The sequence below is a fragment of the Anser anser genome (assembly GCF_964211835.1).
Source record: "Anser anser genome assembly, chromosome: 20".
NCBI classification, from domain to species: Eukaryota; Metazoa; Chordata; class Aves; order Anseriformes; family Anatidae; genus Anser; species Anser anser.
This window is the reverse complement of record NC_139741.1, coordinates 9,504,013-9,526,720: the sequence shown is the minus strand read 5'-3', so window position 1 is coordinate 9,526,720 and position 22,708 is coordinate 9,504,013. Positions and strand designations below refer to the sequence as shown.

General features: G+C 43.5%; 1 protein-coding gene across 2 annotated transcripts in view; it reads right to left on the bottom strand.

Moving 5' to 3' along the window:
- The window catches only part of LOC310884554 (uncharacterized protein), a 465,563-nt gene that overhangs the window by 159,640 nt on the left and 283,215 nt on the right, over positions 1 to 22,708 (bottom strand). For both annotated transcript variants that reach the window (XM_083806495.1, XM_083806497.1), the window contains exon 1: positions 19,911 to 20,158. In XM_083806495.1, coding sequence (XP_083662621.1) covers positions 19,911 to 20,089 — 179 coding nt within the window. In that variant the 5' untranslated portion in view covers positions 20,090 to 20,158. Of the gene's footprint in view, positions 1 to 19,910 lie in introns of those variants that run through there.

The window sequence follows — 22,708 nt, the reverse complement described above, 5'->3', positions numbered from 1 at the left end:
ATGCTTAAAGCAATACTGTTTGTGGTGAGGTTATTTACTTAGGTGGCAGAGCTCTGTGAATTTGTGCGCTAATAATCCTGACCCACTGAAATCACCAGACATCTCTTCGTGGACTCAGCTCTGGCTTTGGATCAGACCCTGATCCTCAGCAGATGTAAATCCCCACATCTCCACTGAATTCACTAGGACTATGCCAGGTTAGGTCAGCTGATGCTCCTGTCCCTTCTCTCTACAGTAATTCAACATGCATAATTACCTGCAAAAGCATTCTGCTGACAACAGTCTTCTCTCCTCAAATGAACTATTTTCACTGCATTCCCAAGTTCTTCATCTTCCCTAATAACTTCGTACTCTAGGTGGATTATCCATCACCATAAAATCATTCACTCTTTCAGATACAGTTAATTTTAATGAGGTTGGCATGGACTAACAAGCCATTGATTCACATTTATAGATACAGTAAACAATTCATGATTTCTTTCAATCTCTACACTTGAGTGTGCTAAATAGATTTAGAACGCTAGCCAGCAGTGCACGCTGGACACACGCCCACCCTATTACTGGGAGATATCCAAACGTTTCCTGCAAGGTTATTGCCGTGCACTTTGCCGCAGAGGAAGAGAAACTAAGAGCATATTGGAAAGAACAGACCTGCAGGATAACTTGATTTCCTGTAGTCATTTCAAATAAATGAACATGATTCAGGTTTCACTTATCACTATGTAAAGCTGACTCGTAGCTCCAGGAAAAGCCAAAAGCAGCAGAAATGCTTTTCATTGTGGATTCTCTTTCAATGAAGGTTAAAGAGTAGGGGTAACCCAGACTGCTGTTATGATGGAGGAAGACTGTCCCCAGTTTGACCCCAGCTAATTTTGGTGTTGGGGAGCTCACTGCTGTGCTCAGTAATAGCTCACACTGATAGCAACAGAACCAGACGGAGAATCCCAGCCCAAACACTGCTATTCAGGACATAGAAGTTCTCCAAACACTTTTGAGCTACCTGGCCCAAACCACCGTGCTCCATGTTCCTTTCACTCAAATGCCTCAGTTTAGCCTGTATGAATCCCCCCAGGCTAAATCCCTGCCTAGATTTGACATATAAATTACAGACGTTTCAGAATGTGAAAAGGGCAAGTCCCAGGACTAGAAGCTCAGACTCAAAGCACGAGCCATCCAGTCAGTCTTGTATTATAGGGCCAGGAGGGTCTTCAAGAGCACATATAACCTACCTCCTCACATACTTGCCCACACCCCGGCATTACATCTCAGAGATGCTCACCCACCCAGCTGCGGGGCGTCCCAGCACCCTCACCACTAATTTCATAAAAAGCTTTCTGCAGTAGGCAACCTGAATCTTCTTGGCCAAAGCATGAAGCCCGAGCATCCTTGCTCCATCTAGAGTAGATAACATGGACAAATCAGTCTCTTCCCCTTCAGTGTTTTAAAGACACCTCATCTCCCCTCAGCCCTGCTCCTTGTAAGTATGTGCTCCACCACAGGCCCCTTGGCCTCCTGCTCTCCGGTGGTAACGATGGGACAACAACATTGTGCCTCCCTTCCTTGGAAGGGCAAACACATTTAGAAGATTATGAGTTTCAGATGCCACTGTGGGCAGTATGAGGTTTTTCAAAGTCCTTAGGAGAGATGGATAACACTGCTAACTATGAATTTAGCTCAAGCACTGGAAAACAAGACCACTTCCCTCACAACAAATTCAAGAGGTCTTCTGTATGGCCCCAAGTCATGACTGAAAGTCTTCCCATGGTGTGCTGCTGAGTGACTGCTACAGAGTTCCACCTTCTTCCGCTGAAGTCAGGAAACCAGATTATGAGATAAAGTAATAGGAAACTTTTATGAGACTACGCCACTTGAGTGGGCATACCCCTAAATTCTTAGCAGCTATATTGATAGGATTAAGCAGCAGAAAAGACCTCCAATGTGAAAGGGGGCCCGAGGGGACTCCCAGTGCATTGGCAGCATAGTGCACGTGCCGAATCAAGTCCAAGTAATGAAGGGGCTACGTCCCCTCCTGCCTTTTACCAACACAAGCATAATTTTGACAAGGAATACAAACAACAATTTCTCCTTTGCCTAATTAAGAGATGTTAATTTAAGTGTGGTTTCCAGTGTGTGCTTAAGAAGCACAATTACTTCTGCTTTCACAGCATAAAATAAAAATCTCAAATAAGCTCCAAAGACAGCGCCTTAGGTTTAGGGTCACTAAACAAACAAATGGGCTTTGACTTCCTGGGATTCACAGATTGCAAAAACCTTTTGTTCATAATGTTCTTAGCAGACTAATTCCTGAATCTCAAGGGACCATTTACTAAATAATACTTCAGCTTCCGAGTAGGAGAAACCTGGTCCTAATTGTAGCAGTTTTGAAACAACCTGGGGGATGCATCTCTTTTCCCCAAACCCATTCAGTTCCAAAGGGACAGGAACTATTCCTTGCGTTCAGCTTCAGAAATGGTCAGGAAAAGATGAGCTACTTTCAGACATGATACACTGGGCTCCAAAACAAGACTTAACGAGATGCTTGGGAAGCATTTGAAAGGACACAAGCCCAAAGTTCGAGTCTCTGATCATGGTTCCTTCTTCATTACTCCTTTATGAGAAAATGAGGAGCTAAGTCAAATAACGAGCAGAGTCACAAAGTAAAACTGGAGAAGCAAACTGGAGTGGGTTCTCAACAGGGCTGGCACAAGAGCTTTGGATATACATCACCCCCATCACACAGCATGGCCGTGCCTGGGGCAGGTTGGGGTGCTAGAGTCACAGCCCACGAGTGATGCCACGAGCACCCCGTTGGGTGCTGAGCCCCAGGCTCCCCTGCTGGGGTGTGCACAGGGCCGATCTGCCAGGGGGACATCCTGCAGTGGTAAATTAGCTCCTTTATCAGCATTTACCAGAGCAGAACCAACAAAATGAAGGCAAGCAGGATGAGAAATAGACTGCTTCAGATTCAGAGCTCCAATAAGCCAACACTGTAGCATATGTCACTATCAGAGGGAAAGGAAAGGCAAAATGAAGCCAAACCTTGGTATTATTAAATGCAAAATGTAGAAACATTTAAAGTGACACCTTCATGAAGAGAGCTTTTAAATTATTCACAGTCAATGCAATACAATCCACAGCTAATTACAGTCTATACATGCAAATGAAAGTAATGATAATCATAATTACTTTGCACTTATATACTGTAGCAATTTTCATCTGAAGATCTCAAAGTCTTTATAAACATTAATTAATTCTCCCATCACCCCAGTGTGCTAGGTAACTGTTACCATAATTCTCATTTTAGAGTCAGGTAAACTGAGGGTCACAGAGGGTAAGTGGTGTGCTCGTTGCCACGTTTCAGTACCGCAGGTGGGATCAGAAGGGATGGCGATGCCTTGCACACTCTACCAGGTTGCAAGAGTTACAGGTAAGGGAGGAGAGCCGTGCAGCACACTGAGATGGGGGCAGATTTTTGAGCCAAGGAAGGAGTTTAAAACACTGCACTTACACCACAGACAGCACTGTTTTCTATAGTCCGCCACACTGCAGTAGTTCCGCTGATGAATCTACACATTAAAAGCTCTGACACTGATTTGAACATTTTAACAATTGATTTTGCCTTCAACAGAAATGGTTTATCTTACTATTTTCTTTTGTTTCTTCCAAGAAAATTCTCCCATAACGCTTTGATAGGAGGCAGGTTTGCAGAGAAAACAGCAAATACCAGAATCACCACTGCCACCAGCTTTGGCTTTATCTAACACAGACCTCTTCCCTGGACTTTAAAACGTCATAGTGAGAGGATACAGGGCACTGCTGGGATGCAGGGCTGAATTTACAACAGTTTTTGGCACATGGGCTCAGATTAAAACAACCAAGTCAGTCCTGGGCCCTCTGCTTTCTGTACATAGGCTCCAGGCTCACAAGAAAGCTTCACTGCCAGGTAAGGCAAAGAACAGAAGATGAGGAAATTTGGGCTGTGTGCCTCTGGCAAGCAGACACCTATGGGCTTCACAAGTTAGCATCTATTTCCCACTGACATCCAATAGATTTTGAGACTCCAGAGCAAGAAATATATATGTGCTGCTTCGGCAGCACCTGCCGTAGGGAAGCTGACCACAACGAAGGAATTGTCTAACCCAACACAGACCTCCCAGGCCAAGTTGCTGGCTCCTTCCTGGGCCAATGATCCAAATCACAGGATGCAGAAAGTGAATGGGCTTGAGAAACCCTCCCAGCAGAATACCTGACAGTCCAAAAGGCAGCAGAATGCAACTTCTAACTCCTTTCACCTGTAATTACTTTTCTCTATTTGCATCCAGTGGCTCACAAAATGCACTCAGATTTTCTCCATACGCCCATTTCTGAAGGCCGTTGTATGTTAATCATTGTCTGGTACCATAAAATGCAACAGCCATCAATATCAAGCCTGCCAACTTAACAGACTCTTGTAATGGGTACATTTCTATAGACCTACACAATAAGACTAATTGCATGGGCTTGCTGTAAAAGCCAGAGGTCGTTTGATTACTAGCTGTTTGGTACCATGAAAGTGCACATTAATTATTTAAAAGATGGACTTATAATTATTGTAAGCTTTAAGTAATTACCTATAATTTTGGCAAGTGTTAGAAAAGCTGATAGTCTAGCAAATTCAGGTTTTAGTCATTAGTAAGCTCATAATTACATTTAAATTGCAAAATGAGAATTATGCAATTTATCTCCCCAATAATGCATAAACATTACAGTGATTGTAGGTTTTAATGGACTATATTATTACTATAAAAAGCAGAGCAGTGATGGGCAGTGAGGGGCAATTTGAGTTCATTGCTGTTATTTTACATTATAATTGCTTATCAGTGACTGCACCGTGATGGTTCTCCTTGATTAACATGGGATAAGTCCATTCTGCCCACCAAACTGTACTGGAGAATAACAAAGCTTACTGAATAGTCAGTAGAAAGAAGTGATTGATTTTGTATCAATACAGGACTAATTGCTGTAGGTAAACAATCTAGATCACAAATGTACTCATCGTCTAAGAGGACCAGAACTTCGGAAAAGCAGAATCCCCAGGTCATGCTGTTTTAGATCAGGCTGCTTTTCCATTCAGATTTTTCAGGATCTGCTCCCATAGACTGATCCATGCCTAAGGATGCTCAGTACTACTCCACCACGTATAAACAGCAAGAATGAAAAAGGATGTCACCAAGTAATATGTATACAAGAGGAGTTTTGAAATGCTGCTACTCCAAAGCAGTCCATGCCCATCTTATATCCCAGCACGTCAATGGAAAAATCCATTTCAACATGAGGAAAACAGTATAAGGGGTAGATACAGTTCACCAGACAACAGAACTTGTTTGGAATAGTAAATAGCTCAGCAACTCTCCAGGCAGATCAAGTTTCTAATAATAATAAATGTAAACCATCAAATTGGACCAAGTAGCTATGGATGTGTGTGCTCTGATACTTACAGATGGCCACCTTGCTCCCTGCAGCAGCAGATGCTGCAGCGGTTCAGAAAAGAGTTAATCTCTGCTTAGCAAGGTCCCCAGAGCCTTAAGAGCCGCAGCAGGAGAAAAGCAGTGAGACCTGTCTGAGGCTGACACACAAACTGGAGCACAGGACAGCAGTTTCTAAAGCACACAGCGATGGCCTAACTGTGCTCCTGCTGAACCCATGGGGAATTTACCATGTATACTCACAAGGGCAGTGTGTTTGCTGCAATTCAATAATGCCATCCTTCCTTTGCTTTTGGCTGAAGTGATTTGTATGTGGAGACTGCGCACTTCATCTATCAGACAAAGGTGTCAGTCACACAAGATCCAGGAGCAGTACTAGGAAGCAGATTAGGATAGAAACATAGGATATTTTATCCAGCTGAAAATGACTGGAATTAATTCACATTAGAAATCAGGTGAGGTAAATGGGTTTATATCCAAAACACAGCATTTTCAGCCAACAGCACTTCTTTCTACAGCCAAACAGTGATATTGGAGTTCAATACATACTGAAAAGAAAAGGCAACACCAACTGCTGTGAATCACTCACGCAATTTCCTTATGGATTTTCACCTTCCCCATCACATGGACTTCTCAAAAGATTGACCAGGCAGCTTGATAGAGGTGAAAACTATGTCATTTACCTTAAAAAATCAGGACCTGCCCATGCAGTTAATGCTTTGATGATTTTAGTCTGACTCTTGTCTACTTTTATCCACAAAAAATTTGTCCCCTTATGATGTGGGAGCAATGAAACACCGGGTTGGACTGTACTTCCAGGCTTGCCTGCAGTGAGACACTTTCATACTCCATGCACCTTAGAAGCTGGAGTCCTGCCAGTACAATTGGCTTGGTTTGACACCGGGGAAATTTAAGAGCTGCTTTGTATTGTTACTTTACCAGCCCTTACACAGTGTTTGTTTTAAATGATGTGCTGTGTGATTTAGTGGTGTTTGTAGAAAATGATGAAAGCCAGTGCTTGATGTGCTGTACTGCGCGACTATTGTCTTCTCCTGGAGATGAGATATTGCTTTTCACTGGAGTTTCCCAAAAGGCAGCAGTAGCTTTAGCCTTTGGGGCACCAGATCTACTCAGAAATTCCAAAAATAAAATCCAAGGGAAATGAGCATGCCTTTAGCTCAGCTCTGCATGCCATTTAGCAGAGCAGCTCTTCCAGATGATGGATGGCAGGGAAGCAGCTGCTCCGTGCAGTTGCAGGATGCAGGCAGGGACCCACAGAGCCCACACCTCGACCCCAGGGGGTAACGCCTGCAGCACAGCGAGAGGCGCGCTGAGAGCATGCCGGGAGCCTGCCCCGTGCTGCTGGTGTCAGCGAGGGGTTTGCTGCTTACTTCTGGGAGCGCAGGGTCAGGCTTTTATTAGCTGTTTGAAGGCCATGGTCAGATCATTTCTGGTGTCAATACTCAGGCTGACCCCTGCTCCTCTTGCTGTGAACTGTGGCATGAAGGGTCTTCTGTCTGGACGGCTTTGTTCAGTCAGGCAGATGCGGCTGGCGTACGTCTCTCTAGCAGTGAGAACCAAAGTCCCTGCCCCAGAGGGCTGACAGGAAAAGAAAGAACTACGTTTTGTCAAATGATAAGCTCTAGCTTCCTTAAAGCAATGCAGGAATATCCTTTGTAACCCCAAAACAGCCAGAATTCCTGTCCTGTATAAATTCCAGGTTGCTACAGGGTGAAAGAGTTGGAAATAACAGGACTCTGGGGACTTTCATACTGCTTAAGACAGGTAATCCAAAGCCTTCCCTCTGCCAATGACCAGTATCAGGTGTTTCAGTGAAGATGCACTAAGCCTTACAGGAGTTAAACAAGGGATAATATTACCCCATAATACCTACTCAAGGCTTCAGCCTAATTCCCATTTAGCAGAGTTTCACCTAGACACTTAAGCATGAGAATTTATTCCCCTTCCAAGCCTCTTTATTAAGCAGCTTAATTTGGCATCCAAACATTCAATGCCTCCTTGCACCTCCTTACATTCTTGGCCTCTGTAGGAACTGCCAATTTCTTTTACAGACACATCCAGAAACTGGAACAACTGCCCTTCTCTGGCAAGCACTCTTTGTCCTCTGGTTCAAAGGTGCGCCTAGTCACAGGTCAGTGAGCAAGCAGAAGGCATCACAAGAGAGAGGGCTTCTCAGCCGGCGCGTATTTGCTCCTGTATGATGACAGTGATGGTGGCATGGGAACATAGGATCACTGCGCTGACAGAGACTGAATGGGTCGCTGGCTCCATAACCTGATAGCACGAGCCACTTCATCACAATCTCCTAAAGATGCTTCAGGCTGCATCTTTAAACAGACATCATTTTTTGTCCCCGTTATTCTGATGTGAATGCTGCTGTTACAAAGTCCTGCTGCTTTAATGGCTAAATGCTGTCCTATTTCCGGCTCGAGTTAATTCATGGTTAATGTATATGTGTCTGCTCTTAGAGAGTGCATTTCCCTCTCTTCACTCCCCTGTTATATTTTTAGACTGTGATCAGATTGCCTCTCGGTCTGTGATTTGCTAGACTAAACAAGCCAAACTTTTCAAGTCCCCCGTCTCACAGTAGGTTCCACTTTCCCTTGATCAGTCAGTTGAAGTTCACCTTTCCAGGAGAGGACTCATTGCGGTAGCACCGTATCAGACACAGCAGCTTGCCTTGCATCCTGCACAGTAGCACGGATACTTCTTTTCCCTTTGAAGAAGGCCTTCATCCAACAAACCCAACATCACGTTGTCATTTCCAGAGCTGCAGCACATTGGTTCTTCTCACGATCAACTGGCACAAAAGGAAATTTGCCTCATTTATTTCTAACTGATGTCTGTTAATCTAATAGGAAAAATTCTTGGTATTAGTCCAAGTGCACGACCTCTCACTTTGTATTTTTAAATCATAGCGATTAAGCTGTGAGTTATTTAAGACTATTTCAGTGTGATGAAGCCACTTTTTCCAGCAGAATGAAATTCCTTAGAACTGCTATGAGCCTGCTTACTCAAATTTTTCCTACAGGTCTGGCTTGCACAGCTGCAAACTACCAGGGCTTCCAGCCTCTTCACCCTGGGTCTTGAATGAATGTAAGAGCTCTCCAAGTAGGAGAGAAAGATGTGGAGCTCTGGCTTGGCAAGTCTCAAGCAGACTCCTCACTGCATGACTCTCAAGACTCCAGGGAGCATGTAAAACACAGCTACCAAGCCCATTTTCCACGTGGCTTATGAAGAAGAGGCCAAACCTTTGACGTGCCACACATCAGAGCATAACTGGCCATCAGGTAGGTCTGGAAGGGTTTGCTGCTCCCAAGTCACCATTCCTACTTTGCTGCTAGGTTAGCTCAGCTAGCCCAGTCTCTTCAGGGTTCCTCAGCCATTTGTGCCACCTGATCGTTCTCTAGAGACATGTCTTGTACAGGAAGCCTGGAGCAAGAGTGTTCACAAGACAGGTGAATCACAGTATCAGGTATCACAGTTCGATGGGCCTAACTCAGATTTCAGTAATTTGATCCTAGAAACCCCAATGTACAATTACTTTACTTTGAGCTTATTACTTTTCTTGATGATGTCCAGGGAAACATTTTGTAAGTAGTGTTCTTATCCCATGAATTAGCATAAGTGCCCTTTCTTTGGCTTTACTGGCACAGCAGAAGTAACTGCTCACAGTGCTCTGTGCATCAGGGTGTGCTACAACAATGGGTTTTAGGAAACAGAGAGTCCATGTCTGAACAGGGGAGTAATGCCCCCTGGGAGTGCGTGAGGTGTCTGCCTGTGCAAAAGCCATCAGTGACACTGATGCTGGAGAGGCTGGGTTACCAGGGCACTGGAGGGAGCAGCTCTGAAATCCTCAGCACCAGGTTTTACAGATCCCTCTCCAGCCTGTCTGGGTCTGAAAAAAGGCAGCTGAGCCTCATTAGTGAATCAGCCAAGCAGGACAGGTAGCCTCAGGTTACACTAACGAGCCAATTAAGAGGACTTAAAGAAAGCTTGGCTAGGTAACAAGGGAGGAGAAAGCCTGGCAGCATTGGTTGGGGAAGTAGAGCTGTGCTGTTGAAGATGGGCTGCTGCATAATTACCAAAGCTTTTTGCATTGTGCCGTTAGGGAATGGGTAACCTTAAGACTAAAGATGACTGATTTGGGGTTGTGACATTAATTTGTCTCACCAGATCCTAGAGTAAACCAAATACCAGTAAATAGTGATATTCTTGCCCTACCTGACAGGAGATTTTAGTGCACATTGGAGGCCCTGCTTGACCTACCACCACTACACCCAGTGTCCCAGAATCCTGCTAACACCCTTGAGGATTCTGGGGTAGATACTTTACAGGGGTGGTTTGCTGTGGTGGGAACTGGGCCCTCCAACCTGTCAGGCCCAGTTAAGAGATGTTGGTTACATCACTGCCACGTTGCTCAAATGGCTCAGGTGGACTCTTGTGTGCTGCAGGAGGCCTCTTCTCCTCTATAACTCCACATGTCTGGTATATTTGAGTGGCCTGCCCTGGGGCTCATAACTCACTGCCCAGAGTTGTGCCTGGGTGATAAAGAAGTCACACCATTGCACTGCTGACAGGGTTTTAACACAGTCCAGAGCCAGTCCCATGGCTAAAATACACACAGACATCCTATTTACAGCAACTTTCCACTTCCACAAAACATCTGTTGGGAGTTCACACTTGGACAGAAGAAATTGGAGAGTTCACTCTCAAGGCCACTTGGATTTACTTGAATGAAAGCTACCACGAAGCAGAGATGTTTTCCTCAGCGCCTTCTGTGGTTAACTGCTTGTTTTGTACTTCTGTTTGGTTTAGATACCAAGCAGTGCTCAGAGTTTTTGGAAGCATTCCAGGAGCTACCACTTGCAGGAGTCAGGCCCCAAAAAGCTTGGGGAGGGGAGGCCAGACCCACTGGGACAAGGTACTACTTACTCACAGTCCTTCCTTCAACGTACTGTTCTGCCCCACCACGCTCTTCCTTACAGCAGTACTCACATCCCACACCCATAGAGGCCGTGAGGTTTCTGCCTCCTTGAGACAGAAATGCTTATTTCTATCTCCATCAATAGAAACAATTTATCACGGCAAGCAGACACTTCTGAAAAGTTTCATTGCAGTATCCCAACATCTCTTATTGTTTAAAAGTTTGAAATCTGACTCAAACTGAAGAAGTAATGTCAAAAGTCCTTGTTAACGCCTCACTTACAAGCACCAAGAAGCATTTGATTGAGATGTTAATATAGGAGACAGACTACAGTGTGAACATTACTCAGTCTTAGCTCCCTCAATGTATAATCACTACTTTCTTGAATAAACAACAACAAAAAGACACAACAAGCACATAACCATAGAATAATGTCTGTTAGAAAGGACCTCCTAGGTTCACATGGTCCAAACCCTCACTCAGGGCAGGCAGCCCCAAAGTTCAAGACAACTTCTAAGGTACTTCAGGTTGTTTCCTTAGCATTTAAGTTCCAGTGAGCCTGCTAACACAAACGAGGATTTGTGAACAGCACCAGAGGAGGTGAGAGCAATGGCCAACACAGTGACCAACGCTACTGACTACAGAAATACAAGGAAAAAGACTTTCCAAAAAAACTTCACTGAATCCAGGTTCATAGGAATCCAGACTGGGGCAAATATCTGAATGTAAGTGCTTAAGGTCTGGCAGGAAACCTCAACTTCACAGAAACACAGGATTACACTCATTCTGAAAAGGAAGATGCTGTTGAAGTGCAGCATTATATGATCATCAAATGAATTCAGATATATGAATAAACACTATTCAATTCTTTTGTACTGAGGTGAAATCCGGAAAGAAAGGTGATATCAGAATAAATATAATACTTTAAAGTGCCTTTTATTTTCTTGTGGGGAAACAGTCACCTCAAATTCTTGGATGTTGGCTTTGCATTGCATAAAAAACAACCAACCAACCAAACCACACACACAAGAACTTCCAGCTATTTCACTTCTGGGTCACAGATCTGCAGCTCTCAGGAAGACCTGGATTGTCCTGACAGCCCAGTGCCTCATGGACAGCAATGCTGTCATGCAGCAGGTCCCAGTCACCAGAGACCAAATCCAGACACACCCAGTATTTTACAGAAAACAAAATTCCAACCCAAATCTGGCCAAGTTCTCCAATGACAGTGAGAATTAAGATCCTGATTCCAACATATTCAGTCCCATCCAGTCATGCACCTACCTAGACAGCACATCAAAGACAACACTTTTGGGGGTGGGTGGAGGATGTTGAGCTTTTCAGTTTGGGCTTGAAGTAAATTAATGCTTATTATGCAAACCAACCTCTTCCTATTTGTGAAACCCAGACCTGAAGCTAATTTTGTCTTCAAGGATTTGTTACAGTCCAGAAAGCCAGGATCAATCCACAGAGATTTAATACGCTTTGGAAGCTCCCTACAAGCTCTATCAAAATCTGCCCAATGGATCTTTGGCCAAGAGTTAGGGCAAGTTTTATGTGTCTAGCCCAATGTCTTGTTTGTCCATTGGCCAATATCCAGAGCTTTTTTTCCAAGTAATTCCTTCTGCACAAGCACTACTGGAGTCTGGTAAGCAAAAATGGCCCATAAAACCGCATGATCATTTTACAGCCATATGAAAAGAACACAGAGTTCTGTTCTGAGTTAAAGTCCCTAGCCCACTGCTAGCACGAGACAATAATACTAGCTGCTTGCATCAAGGTGCCTCAACTGGAAAGAATCCCAGTTTAATCTGATGGAACAAAGCTGTCTACAGGAAGAACAAACACAAATAGGTCCTGTGACACCTGACTGAGCATCAAAACGCATATTCCATCCAGATGGCCGTCTTCTGAGACCACAAACTGGAATGGCAAACAACAAAACTCATGTTTGCAGTCAGCTCATCTGGATGAGCGCATGACAGAGTGAAATCAGATCTACAAGGCTAGATATGGCTTAGGAGCTAGCCTTAATATTCTTTTTGAAAGAATTTTAACAAAATTGAACAGTTTCACATTTCAAGTGTAAGACAACAATGAAGGGAGAGCTTATGGTTTTCTTTTTTCCTTTTTCAATAAAGAGCTTAGATAGTCTTTTCTTATTTAGACAGATGGATACCACTCCTACCCTGGAAAAAATATGCAGTGCCCTTTGTAGTTGAATCAAAGTAAAGCTGAATGGGTGAAATAAGACCTGCCAAGCACAAAATATTTTGGGGCAGAGAAAACAAGTGGTAGTTATGAGAGCCTGGGTTTGGATCCAGAAGAGGAGGAAGAGGGGAACACTTGTTGTTTTGAAACATTTCAAAGCCTATACGTTGGATGGCTCCTCAATGCAAACACATTACCTTTAGTTTACCTGTCAGGATGTGGTCTGGCTACTCAGCATTGAAATTTTGTAAGTGACTCACTGAATAAATGCACTTGCCAAGGAGTCAACAAGTACATAATTTATTAAATGTTGGTATTTGACCAAACGACATGGAAGAATTTCAGAGTTTTACTGACCTAGGAATTTTACAGAGCTAGAATATGCTTAGGCATTACAAAGGAACTGCAAAATACTCATTAATATTCTATGCTGCCCTTCACTCAATTCCTACAAAAAACATTATATTCATATATCATCCTGCAGATATGCTGAGATTGCCAAAGCTGTCCAGAGAATACAGTATCCTAGCTGCACCAAAGTTATTGAAATTGGAAGTGATTAAGGCCCAGTGGGATGGGGCTTTGGGCAACCTGGTCTAGTGGGAAGTGTCCCTGCCCATGGTGGAGGTGGAATTAGATAATCTACAAGGTCCCTTCCAACCCAAACCATTCTATGAAACTGGGTGTTCAGATGTCCTAGTTTCTTTAAGTCTTATAAATAGTGCTTAAAATAACACCAGAAATAACATCAGAAGACGGCCTTGTGGCAGCAGCACAGATTCAGACAATCTAGATGCAACTACTGTCTCATACAAGTTTTGTGAGTAAACAGCCAGTACACTGCAGTATAACTGTGTCCCAAGTTAAAATAGGAATAATATTTTTTCTCCCTCTACTCTCTGTTAGAAATAAATGTAATTAGAGTTTGGACAATGTTTTCTCATGTCAGTATATAACGGGCAGCTCCACATCCCATGGGTGCTGTTAGGGTTTCCATATATTAATCATAGAGAATAACTACTTGAGACGTGACAGGCTGCTTGGCATCATCTTTTGTTAGACCAGTGCAGTAGCTGATTAACTCAAAGGCGCTACTTTTACTTCTAAATCTTGCCTCACTTCCACCCCAAGATCACCACAGCAATAAGAACATTACTGCTACAAAGAACTAGCTTTGCATGGAGCCTTCTTGATAGAATTAAAAGTGGAATAAGAAACTTTCAACCCTGCGGATACAGAAATAAACAGAAACAGATTTTAATATTACATCTTCTATACCCGATAAGGAAGAAAATTCTAAAGACTTTTGAGACCCACAATACTATTTCTTTAGTCTAATGAAGGTATAAAGGTTTTTCCCTTTCATGGAGAGCTTTCAATGATTAAATCTCAGGGAGATCAAAAGAGACTTTGAATTTAACCAAATAATCCTTCCCCACATGGAAATGTTTTATGAATCTTCTTTTAAACATGAATCTCCAAGAAGGTGAACAAGGAAATGATGGTCATCTGCACTAACTTTAAGTAAACCAGAAACATACAGAAGCTAATGAAACATTAAATAAATATGCCCCTATCTTTGGCTACTTAATTCCTCGTAATGCTCTTCAGAAGCAAAACGTAAGGATAACAGAAATAAATCAACAGTTTTGAGAAGCTGACACTGAGGCAACATTTCATGCAGATTGGTTCATCACTAGCTCCTGTTCAGTCATGAAGATCTAATCTCAGCATCTTCCGACCCTTTTCCATACCTCATTACTTTCTAATCACTTACGGCCCTTATCGAAGAAAGCTCTGAGCCTCTCAGACTGGAACAAATCCATAAATCAAAGACAATAGCTTTTTTGCTTTCTTTAGCAGCCCGTCTTTTCTTTTTAATCTCATCCATCTGTTGAATTTGAAATTCACTTTGTGTATACATACTGCTAAAAAATAAAGAAACGAGGGAAAATATTTTTGGTAAAGAATATCCTGTCTGCTGACTTTCTGAGTTAGCGTGAGGCACTAACCCTGGCACAAATCCAGGGAACCAAGGATACCTACCACAATCTGTTATCTTGCTTGTCTTCAGCAGAGTTTCACAGTATCCCTTTATTGATATATAGCTTCTTACCCTTGGGCAGACAATAGGAAAAAAGAACACTAACAAAATAATGAACTGACTATTTTGATGGCTGCTTGTAGTTTTCACTGAAAATTCTGCAATGCAAATTAAGAACACACGCTTATTAACCATCAATCTGTCTGTCAACTTCTGAAAGTACTTAACAATCAATTTTAAATTTATTTATTTTCTGGATTCCAAGGAGGGTTTTTTACTCCTAATACTCTGCAGCAAAATCATCCCTATTGGGCCACGTTAGCGACTTACAGATAGATTTCTGGTCTTTAAAGAAGATTATATGAGTGATATTTGTTCTAGTAATTATATCTCCCAGATCAGCGTAGAGTGATGCATTCAAGCCCTTTAAAACAGAATGTCTCACAGGGTTTAATGGGTTTAACAGGGATTGAAACAACACCCAGGAAAAGAGGCTGAGAGGGCTAATGCAAGCTAAGAAGATGAGAAGGACTTCCTCCTCATTGCAGCTAGACAAATAGAGATTGTATTCTTCCACCTTCAGTAACAAACACACATAGGACTTGTCAATAAAACCTGCAGGAACTACAGCAGTGCAAAACGTTGAGAAGATCTAATGGGCACTTTGCTCACCTGAGTTTTTCTTTTTTTTTTTTTTATGTGCAGCTACAAGAACCAAGTTTTGTTTCAATGGAAGCAAGGCAGAACCTGTCTAGTGAAATAGCTTGGGAGCTATTTTATAGGTTTGCATGTGCGGGACTGAGCGCAAGGGAAGACAGTGGATAGGGAAGAAGAATATACAGAGAGGGACAGAAATGGGAAAACTCATTTGTAAGAACTTCCTCTACTTGAAAGAGAGGGAGCTATAAAACGAGCTGTGAGGAGCTTGCCCTGCTCTGCTTTTTTGGACATCTTTTCCAAGCCTGCCTGGTGAACGGATAAACACACAGCAGCGCGGGGCCAGCACAGTGGAAAATTCTCAGCATCTGCACACACCTCCTACTTTCTAACTAATAATAATAGCTCTGTGGAATGGGTAAGTCACTCTAATACAGGCATATAAATACTTCCAAATTGGCATTTTGCTTCAACCCAGCCTGGTTTTGAGCTGGGTATATTACACTAGAAATGTGCCTAAGAAGAAACTCAGCCTCCGATTCAGAAGGAGATGATTTGATATACATAAAACAAAAACATCCACCTGGAGTTGAATTTGCAGACTAGAAGCACTGGAAAGCAATAGGAATCCACAAGAATAAAGATAATACAGTTCTGGAATACAGATAAATATAAGACATATGCTGTAAATGGGTTTAAATTTCCAAGGCAACACAAAATGTACTATACCTCACCTCTGTGTTCCCTTTGCCCAGACAACTTATTGGGATTTATTTGGAGCTGTCTAACATTTTGATGACATTCAGACATCATTTATCTCCCAATGCACAGTCAATGTCAGCAGTGTTATTTAGGAGCTAAACAGCCAAGGGATAAAAGCCAAGCTGCTGCTTAAGACCGGTCTCATTTAAAAGTATTTAGGTAATTATAGATGAATTTACTCTTCAAGTTCTTCTTTGTTGTTGTTGTTGTTAGTAAAACAGACAACCAAATTAAGCCTACTTGTAGTAGTAAAATAATAACTACAAGTACTGTTCTATACCCTTGGCACTCTTCAGTTTTGTACCATTGCGTGAGCCTCAATAATCGTTTGGTGCGAGCTACTTTGGCTGGACAGCTGCTCTGTGCCACCCCAGAAGCTGCATTTCTCCACTGGGCGAGATAATATACAGTTCAAGTACTTTATAGTTTTGAGACCTCTCTGGACAAACAATGCTACAAAAGATGTGCCACGTCTTGTCCTCAGTAATTTATCTCACTGTCAACTGGTTACCATAAAATAGGACCCCAGAGTAAGTGAGAGGAAGGTAAGGAAAGCCTGCTTAATAGGGGGGAGGGATGCTAGAAGTATGGCTTGTCATCTCCAGTGCCAGGTTATTTGTGAGAGTCTTCTCTAAGGACTTGGAGGCAGAACAGATATATACTGAAGTAAACCAAACTCTTCGCTATATTTTCCATCTTACATTTCCTTATATTTTTCCATGGAAAGTCAGTAAAAAAGCTTTTTTTCCTCCCCCTCCTTTTTTAAACTTTGCTTGTCAGCTACACAGGAAGAGAGGGAAAAAAAACTTCAAGAGCATTTCATAGCATAATTTAGTAATAAACCATCCCACACAGACCATCTCAAGCACAAAAGCCAAAGACTGCCATGCCCGACTTCTACAGAGCATATGAAGGATGACTTCCTTTACATGTCTTTCATTGACTCCCCTTTCCTGCTTTAAGGATGGTTTTTCAGGCCTAGTTGAGCAAAACATCCTCCTGGACAGGAGGTAAAAAAGCACAGACTGCCAAGAGCTGTCACCATTGCCCAAAGGTCACCCTTGGAGTGTCAGCCTTAGCACATGCTCAAGGGACACAACTTTAATGCAAAGTCTAAATCTAATGAGACTCCCATGTCTGGGATGAGAATTTAGAGGAGTTGAACAAAAATATTAAGGAGGAAGAGATCACTTTTTAAACAGCTCCTGAATGGCTTTTCCAAGCAGCATCTCTGCAGTGGGGTGGGGCCAATAAATAACTGGCAGGGCCAGCAGTCACATCCATCTGTTTTCTCTCAACTCCAATGCCCAAAGCACCTCCTATTGTCTGAAGATGCTGCGCGCTTGGTGTGACTGTGCGTGCAAGAGAAAGAAATGGAAGGTTACTAAAAAAGCAGTTTGGCTAAATAAGGGAGCTCATTACGTATGCTATTTCTGTTCCTCAAATGCCTGCCTTCCTCTCTTTCCCTTGAGGTTTCTAGAGAAGCCTGACAATCAGGGCTGAGATTTACTGTCAGCTTCCGTTAGGCAAATCAACCAGGCTGGGGACAGGAGAAACACAAGGGGAAAACAGTCCTAACAGCTACCAAATTCAGCACCAATAACACGCGTGTGTACACATTGCCAAAAATTAGTTACTGTCCTATAAACCACCTTCTTTGGGAGCCTCCTGCAGTCCCTGAACCACGACGTGAACACTGTTATCCACCAGATCTGTAGAGATGGGCATGGCTAACAGCAACCGCTTTCAATGCTCCAACCAAGCAAATGGCCTTCTGCATGTTCACTGTCACAGAACTCATTTCCGTGTTGTAACTGATGTGTAAAAGCGATCTTTGTTATTTGAACTAAAGACACAAAAACCTGCAAAACAGAAGGCTTTCCCAAGAATAAGAGCTGACCGTTATGGATACAGAGCATTGGATCTGATATTTTAAAGCCTCAGCATTAAAGAAAAAAAAAAAAAGGACTTTATCAAGTATACTTTTTTCTTTTAAAACTTTTCCTTTAGGAAACACTAATTTTTTCATCAGTGATTTTTATTGTATTTTCATCAGTCTATACATGGAGTGCAAACAGTTCTCCACAGAACTTAAGTCCAATTTTAACCAGTAAGTTTCTACCTCCTCCTTTTTTTTTTTTAAACTCTCAAAAAAAAACATGCCGTTATTTCAAGGGCAGGCTAGGCCCCAGTGCATTGCCATTCATCCTGTTTGTGCCCTAAAGGAGTGCCAGGATCAATCACTACACCAAGAGAAAGAAAAGAAAAATTAGAGCCATATATGCTACAGGGAATGCAGATCTTTCCCTGGTTAGAAATAGTGGGGACTTGTTGATATTTGTGATCTGCAGCCATCAGGGCAGGAAGGTAGCTTGTACGAAATGGTTTCCACAGTAATCTCCAAGAAAAAAAAAAAATATATTCTTTTCTCCAGCTGTGAGATGTCTATGAACTATAATCATGTATGTCTTCATCAAGCAGTTGTGAGACATCATCAAATCAAACTCACTGTGACCAGGGGATTAAATTAAATTATACATCTCCTTGTGATTGCAGAGTCATTTAAATAAGCCCCTGACCCACAGCAAACATCACCAGTGTAGTCACAAACATCAAATGAGATTTAGGAGTTTCCACAGCACCTGGGGCTTGAGGGCCTTCACGAGTTACAAATACCAGTTAGCTTGGCACTATTGTACCTTCTTTGGGTATTAACACTTCAGGGAAACATTACATCCCTGACAGAAAAGGAGACCTGCCCAAAGTGGTGGACCTGGGATCTGAACTGCTTGCTGCCCGTCCTCACTCAGCAGACACCCACTTCTCCCCCGTGCACCACACAAAATCCCACCAGCAAAGCCCTCCAGGAAACCTCTACTCATTTCTGAAGGCTCCAGCCAAGCCTGCAGACTCAGAAGTACATCTCCTGAGGAACGGTGGCACAAAGGAAAAGCAGAGGGACGAGCCTTGCCTACAGGTGGGAGCGCAGGGCCTCACAGGGGCCCACACAGCCTTTCAGACTCCCAGACAAGCTGAGGGGCAGGGGAAGACAGGCTTTACACAAACGCGGCTTCTTCTCACCCAGACACCCTCGCATGGCAGAGCCACAGGGCTCGTCTGCATTCCTGTCCTCCTCAGCACCTCTCATCTCCGGGTCCCCAAGTCACCGAGGCCGCCTCCTCCTCCTCCCCTTCCTCCCGAGCCGTGGTAACAGCTGGCAGGAAGGCCCAAGCCCAGCCGCTCAGGAGTCCACTGCTAACAATTAACAGATGCTGCTTCCAATTCCTAAAGACCACTTGAGACTAAGCAGGAGGGACTCGGTAATTGTCTGAGGCTGGATCTATATCGAGAAAAGCCAAAGCTTGGAGGATAAAGACTGCTTTGCCTCTCGATGTGTTTTACTTCCCTGCAAAGCCCATCATATGCACAAGACAAGCTTTGTACTCAAGCGTAATCAGCTAAAACAAAGAATGGACAAAAGTTTGCTAGGATGGTTCGTGACAATCCTCCTACACTAAGGATTTCTAAATTACTATTTTGAAGCTTAGTATACAAGCATTCCAATCAAAGTACTTTAAGCTCCTAATTCCCAAACCTATATATTTCAGAAAAAAAAGAAATAATTTTAAGAACAAGGCTTTTCCCATTAAGGAGTCCAAAATTTCAGTCTCATGAGCCTGGATTTTTTTTTTCTTTTTCAGGAGAAGCACTGCTTATTTCATGGGTTGGGGAACAGTCGCACAACACATTAAAGAAAAAACTGCAGCCTTTGTGTGTTGGGTTTTTTTTTAGCATAACCATGGAAAAAAACAACTTTGCCTACCTCTTCATCTCTTTCTGACTGGTTTCCCGTATCCCGCAGTCATTCCCCAGGACATCCACCAAAGCCAACAGGTCAGGGAAGGCATCGAGCTCAAGCTGGGGACAGATCAACCAGGCAGGTGTCAGCCCAAGCTGCCCCAGCTGGGGCTCCACGGAGCAGAGCTGCCCCACCAGAGCCATCAGGGGCTCTGACAGGCTCCAGGAAAGCCCTTTCTGAAATGGTCTCACACCACAGAAGAAAAAAACTAATTTCTCCGACCTGAGAAGATTCTCAGGCTGCACGTCCTTGCTAGGAATCCATTTCAGAGCTGAAGTTTACAGGATAAACCATTCAACCTAAGAGGAGTTGTCAAAAACACAGCTAAATGGCAAACACATGTAAGTCCCAGGCCTTTCCCCAAGCCCCACTTGTTCTTTTTTTAGCCTCAGGAGAAAAGCACATTCCTCTGCATAATTTATTTCTTCAACAGAATTATGCAGAAAACTGCAACTAAATTGCTTTTCCTGATTAAAACCAGAGAGTTTTATATTCTCCCTTTCTTCCACCCCCATTTCTGGATTGTTGTTTTTTTTTGTTTGTTTGTTTTGTTTGTTTTTTTAGTCCTATAGCCTGTACTCCCTAGATCTAGCCCTTTAATTCCACCCAGAAAGCAAAGCCCCTTCAGCTCCTACCTCCCACAGCACATCCCCAGGCATGGGCAGAGTGTTTCCTTCCCCCTGCCTCAGCACCGTTCCCTAAAATAGGGCCCAGGCAGCCCAAGGACTGGTTCTGTCATGGGCCCTTGTGGTTTGGGGGGCTTGCTGAGGTGAAGGAGGCTTTTGGATGGAAAGGGGCAGGTATTTTATTTCAGACCATAAAAGAGCTTTCTTAAAGGGCTTATGTTTTCAGAACAGGGCTATAAGGTCTACAGGTAGGAATTTACAGGGCTGAAAACCCAGCTTTGTACCAGGAGCTGAAGAGCACAGGTGTTAGCACATGCACTTGTGTAACAACAGAGCCAGGTGCAACTGTTCACAAATCATGAGGGCTAACATCAGGGCAAGAAGGACTTGCTTTTAGAACACGCTTTCTCCCTTTGAGTGTGACAGTAATTTTAGCAAACCTGGAAAAGAGACTGGGGATCGGTAGTTTGGGAGAGCAGTTTCACCTCCCTGTGAACTCATTTCCTTGTGCAGCAGTGATGTGGTTTTATTTGCATTTAGTTCGGGATGAATGGATTGGCTCAGCTCTCCAAAACCCTTCCTACAGAGACCTGTTTCAGTCCAGAGGTTGGTTATAAACATTTGTGTGCCCGTTACCATGCTCTTAACAGAAATAAAAAAATGGAAGGATTTTCACTTTTGTTTAAAACCTTTGCCTGGTAGGAGGAACCTGATGTGATGAATCAGTGCTGAGCCATGCTTTACGGTACCTGCCTGCACCGGAGAAATTAGGGCTACGGCAGGTCAATGCAGGCACGCTCAGTGTTATTTGACAGGCTGTATTTTCAAAGCGATAGGGCTGCAGCTTTCTGGAGGGCTGTGCTTCCCACTGCAGGACGTTTAGCAACACTCCTGGAAACGAAAATACAATTGGTGCAGCTCTGCAGGGATCTCTGCATCATCATTGTAACAGCAGGGCCACCTCCCTCCTCAGTCTTGCCTTTATTAATCATGAGCGTAGTTCTGGGTCACGCTCCTGGATGAAGAAGGCAAGAAGATGTGGGGTTGGGGGCAATTAGGGGCTGTTGCTTAGCCATTAAATCCTCCTCGTCAGCTGACTTAGGTTGTATTTTTTTATTAGTAGAAAAAGATACCACTACTGGTCTCCATGCCATCTCTCTCCCAGCCCAGCTTTTCCCATAAACAACAGAAACAGCCATATAGCTGTGATGTCTCAGTTTGGTGTTACAGGGTTACAATACCCCACAAAAGCACTCTAAGGGCAGAGCGAGTCCCTTTCCTATAGCGGCAGTCAGGTGCTAGTGAATGGAAAGCGAGACAGTGAGTTCAGGCAAAACGTGCAGCAAACCTGAAGCAAGCCTTGTTCAAATACCCAAATGCACACCCCAACCATTCAACGCTCAGCCTAACTTCTCTCAAAGAGGCAGGGAGAAAAAGGAGCCTGGCTTGAACACTTGTCCAAGCCTTGTCCTGGCAAAGGGAAAAGGCCCTTGGAAAACACACATCCAGGAGCTGCCCATTGGTGCACCAACCCAAACGCCGTTGCAGAGCTGACCTCGCACGTGTCCATCCCGGCTCTGCACATGGGCTAACATCACGCAGCACTGACGTGAGCTTAAGGCTGCTCCTGGGCCTAATTCCTCTGCCTTGCTCTCACTGAGCAGGACCGAGACCCAGGCCCATCATCCCTGAGCATCCCTGGGCCTCAACTCCAGGATCGGCAGACAGGCATCTCACCACTTCCCACGCCTCTGCGTGCTCAGGGCTGCTCGTTTTATGTTTTATCAGTTCTGGCTGAACTATGCACTTGGTTTCCTTCTGCTTATCATTCATGGCCCTGCTAATAGGACGCACCAGCTATTATAAACCCATCGCTGCAGAGGCTATTGACACATCTAATGTGTCAGAAACACGAGCTTCTTTCCCAACAACAGATCGTTAACTCGCTGATGCTGCCTTTCTTGCTCGAATCCATTAATCATTGATCTTCAGTTTAAAACTTCAAATGAACTATTTTCTCTAATTTGACCTATTTTTTGCTAACCATTGACTTTGCTTACGACAGCACTGCGTGGTCTTGCAGGGCTGTTGGAACATCCTGGAAGGAAAGGAATTACTTTAGCATGAGAAAGGCAT